The 14,651-nt window shown below is 36.8% G+C and overlaps 1 protein-coding gene across 1 annotated transcript in view; it reads right to left on the reverse strand.

Annotated features, from left to right (window-relative positions):
• Positions 1-312: 312 nt before the first annotated feature.
• LOC145693661 (protein pangolin, isoforms A/H/I/S-like) overlaps positions 313-14,651 on the reverse strand; it is a 524,995-nt gene continuing 510,656 nt past the window's right edge. The window contains exon 4 of the mRNA XM_081769912.1: positions 313-1,183. Coding sequence (XP_081626038.1) covers positions 1,142-1,183 — 42 coding nt within the window. The 3' untranslated portion in view covers positions 313-1,141. The remainder of the gene's footprint in view (positions 1,184-14,651) is intronic.

Consider the following 14,651-nt stretch of genomic DNA (forward strand, 5'->3'; position numbering starts at 1 on the left):
CTGCGGGAAACCACAACACGGAAATTTCTGTGACTGCCCGCCATACTGTTACTTTATAAAATAATAGTTACTCAATATTTCGGAGAACTCAGTGCTGGAACTCTTCTCACATAATTGTACTTTTCCTGCCATTACGAGTTGCTGATGCACGAAAGTCATCCACAAGCCACAAACAACGAATCAAGTTTTTCAAGAAGAAAACCTCGACACTATCAGTTAATCATCAATCCAATACTTTAACAACGTTTGTTCTGTTTCACCGTAACTTCGTTTCTGAAACTAGTGTTACATAATCATGTTACATTCAATCTGTTTGAATATCTGCTTTTTTTTTTTTTTTTTTTTTTTTTTTTTTTGGTAATCTTTGGATTCAATGTTATTTCAATCTGTATCTATTCACCTTCTGATGAAATTAAACCAAAAAGCATACATTGACGGAAGCAGAACTGAAATTAGCTCAGATCTTCTAATGTTTCAGTATCAAATATAAGATAACGCTGATGAAGTTCCGAAACAATGATTTAGATAAAACTAAGAAAATTTAAAGCATAGTAGAGGTGCCGGCGGCTCATTGTTAAAATCTTTATATTTGATGCACTGAGATTACTAGTTAGATCCCAGCTCACGCCAAGTGGACTTAGTGCTGACAAACACTGCATTTATGGGTTATTTCGGGGTTCTCCAGTGTCCTCCCACTGTCTTCATTTCACCATTTCGTTCTTTACTATCATAATCATTTCTCTCTCTCAGTCTCGGAGCATAAACGCGGGTCGTTAAAACTAAAAATAAATAATGACCCAAAAACGGAAACTATAAAAACAAGTCTCCCACTGATTATGCCATGACCCTAGAAATACTAATTTAAATTTTTCGTACACTAAGGAAGGGAAGAGTGGGACTCACATCAAAGGTAGCACTGGAGCCAATTTCTTAACTGACTACATCAGAAGGTGTACATTTAACCCAGACAGCCTGCAGCGCCGCCTAATCTGACCTTTTCTGTGCTTAAACACAAAATTCTCGATCACAAAATCAGAATGTTAACGCACATAAACATCCCAGATTGAACATTCTGGTGGCGCGTATCAGACAGAAGGGAGGGGAAAATAGCGTAACTTCACAAATAAAAGCACTTTATTACTCACCACGATATCCTACGTGTTAAACTGAATCTGATACTCACCTGAAAAGGAAAGAAAAACAGAAATTACGTTAGAAAACAAGTATTAATTAGACATATCACTTAAAATACATTCAGTTTATCCTATCAAAATAGCTGTTCACACAAGGAAACTATTTATAACAATTTACGAAGTAAGGATGTCTTACAACGTTCAATATACTAGACCGAAAGGACAAAATTATTTGTATTATTGTATTGCTACTGTTGACTGGCACAGTCTGTTTGAAAACTGACAGGCTTATCATTCAAGGTTTCGTGGTAAAATATAAAATGCATCATAAAATCTGAGACATATTGCTTTCTAAATGGCATAAAACATACTTTGAATATTAAAATTTCGTGGCACAACCAATGGGGTTACGCAACATACCAGTAGAGAAAAATAGCAATATTGCTATTTTAAGATTATATATATATATATATATATATATATATATATATATATATATATATATATATATAATTAGTATTCAACTGGTTAATATCATTTCAATAAATTTACTTTATACGACAATCATGTCCGATTACTGTTTATTTTTCCACTTCCTGTATTTATAATTACCCTCTCCCTGCATCTATACACACAAACTTTTTAACACTTCTTTTTCATTCTTCCTCCATACAAAACACCTCAGTATGTCCCCTCTGGATAAATTTGGAAAATACACTTTACATACCGTAGTGCCAATGAACAAGAAATATATATATGTTTATTCTTACCACGCAATGCTTCTTGCCAATAGCGTTGTACTACATTTTTATACTTTTGTTCCTCAACGCTGTTCTGACTCTGTATGGAAAAGAAACCTCAATTAACTTTTTAAAAAAAAAAAAAAAAAAAAAAAAAAAAAAAAAAAAACTAAAGAAATGAATCGGTTAGCAGCTGATCTCTTCAAATACGCCAGGTGCTTTGAAGTCAAAACGAAACCTGTGCAACACAAATTGTGTCTTTGTAATTCCTAATTTTATATTAGAAACATGTATATGGACCAAGAGAAAACTTACAAGCCTAAAGCACGAAAAATGTTACATTTTCTAGTTTATATAAACTCAATATTATAAACTTCACGTGCTTTTCGCTTTTTCACTAAAACCAGACGACAATTCCTAACCATGTTAACACATCACTTTTTTTCTCTCCTTTATTCATGAAATAACACTTCCTTGAAAATTAACTGATGACCAGTAGACTATTACATAAAAAAAAACTGTTTTATATTAAATATGCGTTATATTCATAAATAATCGAAAGAAATAAAACATTGTCCAAGTTAGGGCAAAGCATTATGTTCAGAAGAATGGCTCATTGTCCAATCATCTGAATTTTCAGTTTTATAGTCATGAAAACTATTCCACACTGTAGTCTCTTAGTTTACAACACGCACGTCAATCTCAGTATCTCAAGGGGTCAAATAGTCATCAGTATACAATAGAGCGGGCCGTTAGAGAGAAATCCATTTCCATGCTTAATGATGTATTTAGAAAACTGAATACATACATAAAATTTTGACCTAATACTGTAGTTCTTTAGAGGGTCCATACGAAAATCCTGGAAATGGGTAAATACTTGTTATTTCTTTCCCGACACTTGGCATATTTTTCCTGCAACCAGCTTTTGGATGTCTGGCTGGAGACGTGCTGCTTGCACTAGTCACTACCAGAACAGGGATCATATAGTTGTCTCTTAATCTGGATCTCCCTGAGAACTCATTCCTCGGACACTGAAGGCATATCAAAAAAACTTTACTCAATATGCCTTACATATTTATTGTAAGGCAATAAAGGTTGAAACCGGAAGTCGTTAATTTGAACCACTTTAGATTGAATACGTGGTTAAGGGAGGATATAAAACCTATGCATGGGAAGCTGAATCGACTGCAAAAACCACATCTTGATATTCCTTACCCTGTTTACTCTACGGAAATCAGTATTGAAACATGTAGTAGAAATTTGTTCCGGTTTTGGTACAGTGTTGTTATGTACTCTTGTCACCTCGAGGATATCTATCGATTCACCTGAATAAATTCCACAAAACCGTTTTTGTCGCTTTTGCTTTATGGCGATAAATATTGCAACAGGAAGTGGTTAATTTGTACCACTTCCAGTCTGAATACAGGATTAATCATGAAGAAAAAAAATATTCTTCATAGCTGAAACAATTGCAAAAAAAAAAAAAAAAAAAAAAAAAAACATATCTCGATATTTCTTGCCGTTTTTGCTCTATAGAAATCAATATTGAAAATGGAAATAATACCCTAAATTTCAGCAAGTTACAGTTTTGATTAGTGTTATAAAACCTACCCTTGGGAAGTTGAATCGATTGCAGAAAAACTGCATCTCGATTTCTCTTACTGTTTTGCTCTACGGAAATTAGTATTGAAATCGGAAATGATAGTAAACTTCAATCACTTTCGTTAGTGGTGCTGGTTGTAATGATTTGTCACATCGCACAATGAGTCAATCAGTAAATGAAACATTTTGCCCTCAAGACCTTATTTGGATTATTCCACATCATTTGAGTTAACGTGATAAAACATGTATACACAAATTTTCCGGAGTTCTATTTTCAAGTTCATATTCTACTAACTCACCGATCATTTTCTTACATTTATTATCATTCTTCTTCGGCATTCGGAGGAAATTCTAAGATTTAAACTAAATAATATTACTATCCCTCAAAACCTAAGAAGACTTTTACAAGGCAGGCTAGTCTAAAGGCAGAAAGTAATTGAGACAGTACGAATCCTGCAAACAGACTTAATGTTAATGTATCTCCAGATAAGCATGAATAATATTCCAACATCGTCGATTTTTTTTTTTTTTTTTTAAATGCGAGAAGAGGAATTGTGTGTCGAATACCTGTGGTGTACCAAAGAATCCTAGCTCCTCCTCGGTATCTAGGAACGACAAGACTTCAAGTATCTACTACCATCCTCTGGCCTCAGACAAGTTTTATGCAGGATGATTTCTCTCTCTCTCTTTTTTTTTTTTTTTTCCTAACAGTAAGTCCCAGTTTTTCTCCTTTCCCCTCTCTTCATTGTCTGTCACGTTTCGAAACATAATTGAAGCAGGCGAGAAAAGCACCGAGATATAACACATCGAATGGCGTGAGCAAGGTTACACACGAATTTAAAAAATAATAAGTACAGCCACCCAAATGCTTACTATTTTGTTTATGTCGTTACTAATATAAATTGCTATATGCGCATACGTCCAAGGTTGCTTCTCACTTGTCTTTTATCAAACTAAGTTCATCGGTTTTCGTTCTCAGTTCAGCAGGATGTTCCCTTGGCCGTTTACCATAACAATACAGAATTGCTGGGAAACGAATTTAGCATTTATATGCTAGATTCTCTCACACAACAATGTCCACGTCCCCCGTGTCACTTTTACGTGCCCGTTTGGATGGCCTGCTGATCTGGAACCGTTGCATTTTCATTTAACATAAGGTCTCTTGCCAGTGTAGAAGCCATACGGAGAGCAGAATTGGCAAATTTCTCAATTCTAGATTGAAAACCACCGATTTCTACCAACTTTCCTCTTTTTCCATTTTTTCGTTCCTTTACTCGCAACGGAGTTGGTTCGTGGCTCCGTGCTTCTCGTACACCCGGTGTATTATATATATATATATATATATATATATATATATATATATATATATATATATATATATATTAGTGTATAACTTAATGTAACAAACGTCGGGAGGTGATTTCTTACATTTTTGCGAATTCATCAGCTTTATGGAAAAGATCAGAGTTACTTACGATTTTGCCGTGATTTACCAAAACAAATAAAAATTGTGTACCAGGTAACAGATGGGACCTTGGCCTTTTGCCAGTTCAGCCACCCTGTAGGTACGCCCCTGCTCAGCACATATTTCCACATATAGGATATGAACAGCCATCGCCAAAGTCATTGTTATCCGCGATGTTAACGGATTTATTCGATTAACAAACTCGGACGAGATAATTAGTTCAAAAGTTATAATGTGATTAACAGGCAGATGGACGTATTAACATTGCAATCAAGGTCCACTAGTGATCCTAATAAAACTTCAAGTAAACCATGAACAAGGCGAGAGAATTATCTGAAGTAGGATCTTATTTATGACCCTCCAAGAGTAGAAAGGACAAAAATATCGATGCTGAACTTTCGCCTCCTTGGTTTAGTGGCTACAATACGTCCTTTGGTGAAGGAAGTCCCTGCTTCGATCCTCGCTGGTAGAGCATCGACCGTACTACGGTTGTTCAGATCTCGCTTTGAACTGTAGAACTCGTCCTATATAACCTAACTGTTGACAAAAGACAAATACAAACTCAAATTATCCCCATTCCTTGGCAAAAACTACTATATATACTAGTTTCCATGGCATATGAAACTACAGAATCTTGACGCAAATTCAGCCATGTTTGAAAACTGACTAATAAAATACAGAGTGGCCCAGAAGTACGCATACATCCCTGCCTTGATCAAGTATAACATTCTAGCTTATAAGCTTATGTGCTTCGGCTGTTCTGATATAAATAAAAAGCCGTTAAAAACAAATAAGAAAGAAACTAAGTCTACCTGATGGATAACAATAAGAAATGATATAAAAAGCAATGAGTTGATCAGTACGGGACTGTATACCTACTTTTGGGCCATCCTGTACATTGAAAGCTTAATTTAAAAAACTCGTCAAAACTTCCTAAAAATGTAGTAATTGTGTCCGTAATTTACTGCTATGAAGGAAGTTCTTAGGAAATAAATTACCAGGATTCAGTAGTACGTAATTTTATCTGCTACTTATTGAATTCATAATGTCGACACTAGGATGTAACACTGAACAACAGAAACTCTGCAATAATATTTGGTCTAGGAATTAATTCGTGCGGGTGGACAAGAGATGGCGCAACGAACGGAGCGTCCCACAGTTCCGTGTATCCACACGTGTTGCAAACCCCTGTCATCGCGTATCGTTCGTAGTATAGGGCAGTAGATTAAAGCGTCAACAACACCAGTTTGTAGTTAAGTGAACATGGCGCAATTTGTGCCTGATAAAGTGTTTTTGCGGGGTGTCCTGCTGCATTACTTTAACATGCAGAAAAGTGCGACTGAAAGTCATCGTATTTTGGTGGAAGTGTATGGTGACCATGCTCTAGCTGAGCGAACGTGTCAGAAGTGGTTTGCACGGTTTAGAAGTGGTGATTTCGACTTGGCAGACCAAGAGCGAGCTGGACAGCCAAAAAAATTTCAAGACGAAGAATTGACAGCATTGCTCGAGCAGGATTCGTGTCAAACGCAGGAACAACTTGCAGCAGCATTAGGCGTTGATCAAACAACAGTCTCCAAACGCTTGAAAGCCATGGGAATGATTCAAAAGATGTCACATTGGGTTCCACATGAATTGAAAGACAGAGACGTTGAAAGACGAAAAACCATTTGCGAATTGCTGCTTCAACGACAGAGCAGAAAGGGGTTTCTGCATCGAATTATTACGGGTGATGAGAAGTGGATCCATTACGAGAACCCTAAACGAAAAAAGGCCTGGGTGAAACCAGGTGAACCAGGTCCATCACAACCAAAACGAGATATTCACTGTGCAAAGGTTATGCTGTGCATATGGTGGGATATGAAAGGTGTGGTGTACTATGAGCTGCTGCAACCGGGTGAAACTATGAATGGAGAACGTTATCGACGACAATTAATGCGTTTGAAGCAAGCTCTGGCCAGAACACGACCAGAATGGGAGAACAGACATGATAAACTTATTGTTCAACATGATAACGCTCGCCCACATGTCGCAAAACCGGTCAAAACCTATTTAGAAAATGTCGGATGGGAAGTTTTACCCCACCCGCCGTATTCACCAGACGTTGCTCCTTCGGACTACTACTTGTTCGTTTGCATGAACAACGATTTGATTGGACAGCGGTTTACTTCTTCAGAAGATATCGAAACATGGGTCTCTGACTGGATCGCTTCCAAGGATGAGGACTTCTTTCGCCACGGAATCCGTACATTGCCTGACAGATGGGCGAAAGTGGTGGCTAGCGATGGACAATATTTTTCTTAAGGTATTTATGTATTTTGTGTTTGTACTACAGCTTCAATGTGTGCGTACCAACCGCACGAATTAATTCCTAGACCTAATAATAATAATAATAATAAATAATCCAGCTGATGACCGAACACAGCTGCCCTGTTTTATGACTGCCAAATAAAATAGTTAATCAGTTCGTGGTATTATGATTATTACGTGAATAATTCTAATCATAAACAATTATTTTATACTACGTTTTATGTACCGTGTGGGGAAGACAAGGTCAGAAACTGCATACCTCTTCAGTGCAAATGTTCACTGTTCATCTTTTCACCTCCCCTTTCCCACCATATCGATATGCTAAATATGTTAAACCAGCCCTTTTCAACATAATGACTACCTTCGCGCTGCAATATCCCTCAACGTAACAGGTCAAAGTTCATCAACATGAACCTGACTATTCCGTTCCTCTCCGAACACCTAACTTAAGAGGCATGACTTCAAAACACACACGCCTTTTTTCGTGCCAATTTAAAATTCGTCAAGGTGTGGGCCGTGAATACTTAACAAGAGTTAAAAAGGCGTGAGAGCATTCACGACAAGCCAGTGTGCAAGACACAAACGCTGCTATGAATCGTAAAACACAAATATGGCAACAAATGCATATGGCTATCCTATAGTGCTAAGGTGGCTGACGACTTCAACCTTGAGTACTTGTAGTGCACAGTTCAACCATTTCTTTTAATGAAAAAATCATAATGACCATCGTGTGCAGATGGAACAGTCTAGCAATTGCATATGAGCTGTCCAGTTCCAAAACGTTTCTTTTGTCTATTTTACAAAGCTGTCGGAAAATAAAGTTCTTTTTCTTTTCTACAGCCGACAATAAGAAAATAAAGTTTTATAAAAAAGTAAAATAAATACCTCAACCAATGTTAAAATATTAACAGATTGTCTGAATCTATACATTACGGGCCTTATTCCGTACGTTATTACGTGTAATTAGCGATATGCTAACGGCTTGACTAACCACTGAATCACGCGGTGGTCAAACTCTTATCATAACGCTAATCACAAATTGTGAGAACGGTTCTAAGGCCCAACATGTTCAAATGGTTAATTTACAAGTTTCCCCTTTATATCTCACTTTTTATATGTGTATTTTTAAAATTGATTCTTTACTGCCTGAAAATCTAAAGGCATTCTATGTGATAACTTACTTCCACAATGTCCTAATAGGCTAAAAGACAGTAATGACATGGATACTCAACACTGTTTATTAAACTGATAATTCTTTAGTGCAAAAATGCACCAGTAGAACGAGCTGATCACTAATGATAGGTTAAAATACAATAAAAAGATGTTACACAGTCAAACGGAGCTCAGATATTAACTAGTTACAGTTCAACGTTCCTTTTCAGCACCGAAGGGGTCTTGTTTTGGGATAATGCACACATAAAGCACTCGCTTAGCCACTTGCAGAAGATAGTAGCGAGAGACTCAGTGGGGCCTATGCAGAGTCGTCCTGACTCGTGATTAAATAGTGCCATACTAAAGAGTTCGACTAACATATGCTTCCTGCAGTCGTCATGCCTTTAATTTGACGCTAATCAAACCGTCAAAACGACTCTGCATAAGGCAGAGTGTCTCTTTCAGCACTGTGGAACTGCAGTTTAACACAATCCGAATCACCGTAATATGTTCAAAGTTTACGCTCTCATTGGGAACTGAACCCGAGACCTCGTACACCAAAGGTACAGAGTGATACTGGTAGCAGCTCAAAGTGATTTTGTTTTTGGAATTTGTTCCACACATTGCCAATACAATGTTATTTTAGCTTAGAGTAAATTTGCAAATTAGTCGTTTCAGTATATCACAAAATCAATGTGGTTTGCATTTCAAAGGTATATATTTTCTCTCAGTATCTTTTCATCCTTCATTCCCTCCATTTTTTCCTGAAAAATCAATCATAAATACACATATATATCGTATCGTATGAATGTCATTGATCTGAATCCCCCATATCTCTTAGTTCCCTACATGCCTTTTGGTGTGCATTAGCCAAGTTCCCTAAGTTATATGTAAAATAATAATATGAAGGGTGATTTTCTACGACTGTGTGTAAGGTTTACCAGTTGTTTTCTCAGTTCTTTTTTCAACACAAAAATTAACATCTAAAAGGTCACCTTTATTTCAACGTCTTAAACTCTTTGAGCAACACGTTTTTCTACAGTCGAATTATTGAGTAAATGTGATATAATCAACAAGAACTGTTGAAAATCGCTACAGATTCTTTTCGGTCTGCCCCCCCCCTCCTCTGCCTTCTAAGTTCTTTCGGTAAACCCAAAACGTAGACACCACGCAAAAGCACTTACCACATCATTACGGCGTGCTTTCTTCCTTTTCGTTCCTTCTCTCTATTCATCCCAAACAAGATAGGAAAAGCGGACAGCGAGTTAGAAAGAAAGAAAGGAGGGGGGAAAGGAAGAGAAATATTTGATGAGCACTCGCCAGCCTAATCCAATGATGTGATGCAGTGCTGTGCTCTCTAGAACGCAGGGAAACTAAATGGATGCTTATTGAAGAGAGATGTGAACTTTTTTTTTTCTAATAGGGTGGATGTTATTACGGGTGGAGGGAGGATATATGGGGATAAAAATGTAAAGAGGCTGCCCTCGGAGGGTTGCATCAATCAGAGGGTGGGTGCGCTGAAAGGTTTTCATGTCTAATATTTAACTCACTATGTTGCGGTTTATTCTTCTACAAAATCATCGAATAGGGTGTTGTGAAGATAATACGCATATAATATAGTCATAAATGTCGGTCGAGATGATCTGGAAGGGTGCGCCAGTTATTGACCTTCGCCCTTAAGGGATGAGGTTTGGCAAATGGAAACATTATGGGTTTTCAATTGTTCACAGCTTTTCACTCTCTTCAGCCATGCATTATGCATGCGCATATGAGATACTTTCATATACTGGAAGTCAAAAGGCCTCATATGGATTACAACAATCACAAATCAGAAATGAATATTTTTAAAAGCCGTTTTATTATTTAGTACAACAATATCAACCTTCGTGAGTAGGATGGTGTTAATTTTTGTATTAGTTTTTTTTTTTAATCATATTTTAGTGAAGAAATTAATAATTGGAAAAGTAGTCGATATATCGCAGGCCAGTGGCGTATTTAGGGGGGTGGCTTCCGGGCTTAAGCCCCCCCCCCCCCGAAATCTTACTTAGTATAGTAAAGTAAATGAAATACCTTGCAGAATTTTCACATTTCCAGGCAAAGCCCCCCCCCCCCGAAAGTTAGCAAAGCCCCTCCCGAAACAAAATCGTAAATACGCCACTGTCGCAGGCACATTTTTAAAAGATATCTAACTATAACTTAAAAAATTTTTGACGTTTATTTCGAGTTTATAGCTTGTTAATACCTGTACACTACACAGTAAAAGTTGACAGTATTTCCCGACGATTTCCTTCATAAATTATTCTGAAATAATTTGAAATTCTCCTAGGAAGAAAAAAAATGACTATAAAAGATTACTTATTGATTACCTGCGTAATTTCTAGATGAAGTGGAAACATGCTTCGAATTCTGAGCATATGTAACCACTAGTGCTGCACACGAGTTGAAACGAGTCAACGAATAAAATTAGGGCCCTATTTTTATTTCTTAATTTCACCTACAAGTCATCATAATCCTTTCATATCACAAAAAGTCTACAAATGGTGCGATAGAACATTTATTCCATATTTATCACTGGAGCATATCGTATAATGACTTGGGTATTTTTAATGTTGATAAATGTTCATCGTGTTCGCACAATCACTTTATTGATTTATAGCTCTTGATTCATGTTAATACTAAAGCAGGGTTTGGGATCCAAGACTTGCAGGAACTAATATTGTCCACGAGATTAGAAAAATCTCTTAGTCTCGGATTTGAAATGTACTTCTGGTGTCGACTCTCGTCTCGTTTTCGAGAAAATAGGCGAAATTTCACGTCTCGTGGGCAATACTAGTGACTACAGTCTCGAGTAAAATGTAAAAAATAACATCCTTTGAAAATAAACAGAAGTGAAATTTAAATGGTACTTGGTCAAATATGTGATCTCTAAGTTCTTCCTGAGACTGACTAGTTTAGAAGCAAGGATTTACTGAAAATGAAGCGAAATTTCTTAGGAGGAGAGAATTAGATTTCTAGGCTTTTAGCATCTATGGTCATGTTTTCTCGTCACATATGAGGTATGACGTCCGTTGGCGATTACACTATCTCAGGAAAGGAAATGAAGAAAGCAGTGTAGAAGGAAGGGAACGGCCTGGAATCTTTATGTTAGGTACTATCCTGGCATTTGCCTGGTGTGAATTAGGAAAACCTCACTCAGGATGGCTGGCCTGGAAAAGCTTTTAGTTTTTCGACCGAGTGTCCCCACCGGGGATCGAACCCGGGACTCGAAATTTCTAGTTTAACATACCATGATTATGTACCGAGGAGGTTAAGGGAAACTATGAAGATCCTAGTGAATTAAATGGTGAAATGAATAAAGTGGGAGAACCTCAAGAAAACCCACGCACGGTGTCAAAGATCTTTTGATTAAAATGAAGACAGAGAGAGATGTATCGTCTAATATTTCCGCTCGGTTCTTTGTCTTTAAAGTCTTTTTAACATTTCTGAAAGGAAAACACAACCAAAATACTATGCCCTTGAAATGTATGTTTATTCAACCTAGACACAATGTGGTGGTCGAAACAAGTAGTAAATGAAGAAATGGATTAGCTTTCACAGCTTAATTTTCAACAGTTTTTACAGAAATCTGCATATTTACAATATACAGTATTACCAATTAGTAGTCACCAGAACGTAAATATCTAGGGAATAAAGAATTACTACAATAAATTCGAAAAGAATGATATATCATTAACTCGGAAAAATTCAATCAAACTGCTTCTATCACAATTATATCACACGGTTAACTACTTTTAAAACTAAATCTTATGGAAAAAAAAAAAAGGTACAACAGCGAATCTGACAAAATGATTCTTGACTCAGAGCGAAAGAAAAGATTTCATGGCAATTATTTTTAGATCGTTCTTAGTTCTGAGTGATATTTCGATATATTAATCAATATTCTATTATTTTCCACATTTTATACAATATACTGTCTATTTAAATATTCGACGGTGACCCCGCGTAGCGTACGGTAGCCTTCGGTGCGAGCGGTCCCGGGTTCGATTCCCGGTGGGGGGCACTCGGTCGAGAAAGTGTAAAAAGCTTCTTCAGGCCAGCCACCCTGAATGAGGTTTTCCTCATTTATACCAGGTAAATTCCGGGCGGTACGTAACACATAGGTTCCATACCGCTTCCTTCCTTCCCCAATCCTTTCTTCCTTCTCTTTTCCCGGACAGTGTGATCGCAGAGAGACGTCAATACGTGACGGGCTAACATGGTCATGGACACAGAAAGCTCAAAAATCTAAATCCTAAAATCAAATATTCTACGTTAGTTTTTGAAACAAATTTTTGTATTTGTAATATCTCAGGAGACTAACTATATTAGCAACACAGTTTTCAAAGAATAATCATTTAAATGGCAATAATAATAATAATAATAATAATAATAATAATAATAAAAACAAAAAACAAATATAAGTTAACTGGAAATCAATACAATGTAAAACAAAAGCACTGAATTACGAAGACATATAAATTGTAGTAGCCAATGACAAGTAATTCTGTCTCTTTCAGAATAGAAGATTCAATAATAATTTCTTACGACTTCCCTGACTTTTTTACGACACAAGCCTACATGATGTTGCCGCATAAAAAATTACGCTTATTTAGAAATTACAAACACTAAAGTTAAGTAATACGGTATACCGCAGAAAATTGTGCTTTAAATAGAGTTTCTATTTCATGTTATTTTTGAAACAAATAAAGTTCTAGCGGACAAAACAAAAAACTGTTACGGGTGTGAGCAATTCACCTTTTGAAACTAACTACTGTATTTGCTCTTCTGAAATGCATTGTAGATATATTTTTGCTGTTGTTTAACAAAAACTGGCAGATAAGAATCAAATATTGTGTTCACATATGAATGTGCTGCCAGTTTTTTTTTTTTTTTCCGAAGGTTGGGAGGGGGCAAGAGAAAATCCCCTGTGGAAGCATTCTTTGAGAGACAGGTGTAACGAATGGAATTGCAGGTTTCATGGATCCCTACCGCTCAGGGGACGCACAGACCTCTGGGTAATTATCACGTTTGTTTCATGATTTCAATCACCTCTTCACGTCACTCATCACGGGAGTCCTTTGTTTTTACAGTGTCAAAGCAAGTGTGCCTCCCCCTTTTCTCTTCACCAGGTCCTTGCCCCTCCTGCAATTTTCCCTCCATAAATTCCATCGTGTGTATTCATTTAATAATGGGGTTGCATTTTTTTTCTTTATATATACTCCAACGTGTAAATGTGTCAGTTAGTTTGATTTACCTCGTTGGTTTGGACTCGTTCTTCCATTATTTTTTAAAATAAAAACTTTTTACATGACTCTCAACATGTAATAGAGTTATTTATTAATTTACTTACTTGTTTGTTTTATGTACCGCACGTGATTAAAACCACATACATTACATATATAGATACACTGAGATTAATATCTCCACTCAACATTACACATCTGTTTCCTCAATTTCAATGTTAAGTACAATTACAGATAGCTTTTTTTTTAATTTTTTTTTTTAAAAAGTGAATGTGATTTACTAAAGAGTAATTGGTTCCCCACAATTACATCCCCCCCCCCACACACAAATCTAGCAAGTTTTCATTACTATAACTTAAAAAAAAAAAAAAAGGAATAGTACAATACACAACTCGAACAGGGTAAATGTAGCCTAAGATTTTATTGTATTTATACATATTTCTGAGCATTATGGGCATACATGGTCTGAAGCCTATCATGTACGAAGGATGACGTCCTTCGGCCAGTACACTGTCCGAGGAAGGAGGAAGGAAAGAAACGCCCTGGGACATCTACGTTAGGTACCATCCCAGCTTTTGTCTGGTGTGATTAAGGAAAAACCTCACTCAGAATGGCTGGCCTGCAAAAGCCTATTCAATCGAATGTTCCCACTGGAAATTGAACCCGGTACAGTCTAAAATTTCAAATTAATAACTGAATAGCACGTACTCGATCCTCCAACCAGGCACGCACATATGCGCCTTAAGCGCAGCAGCAGCTATACATGGTTATCTGAAGAGAGTACAGGGAAGGACAAAACAGACTGATTATGAATCACTCGAGTGTGGTGAATGTGGAACGAGTAAGGCTAAGTCAGCAGGGCTGAATATTGTATATTTATTCCAACAATGCTCGTTTTTCATATTTGAACTTACTTCCCTTCCCCCCTTACGATACACATTTCAACGAAAGTGTAATTATAAAACCCTTA

Source organism: Thermobia domestica, chromosome 1 (genome assembly GCF_964235325.1).
Source record: "Thermobia domestica chromosome 1, izTheDome1.hap1.1, whole genome shotgun sequence".
NCBI classification, from domain to species: domain Eukaryota; kingdom Metazoa; phylum Arthropoda; class Insecta; order Zygentoma; family Lepismatidae; genus Thermobia; species Thermobia domestica.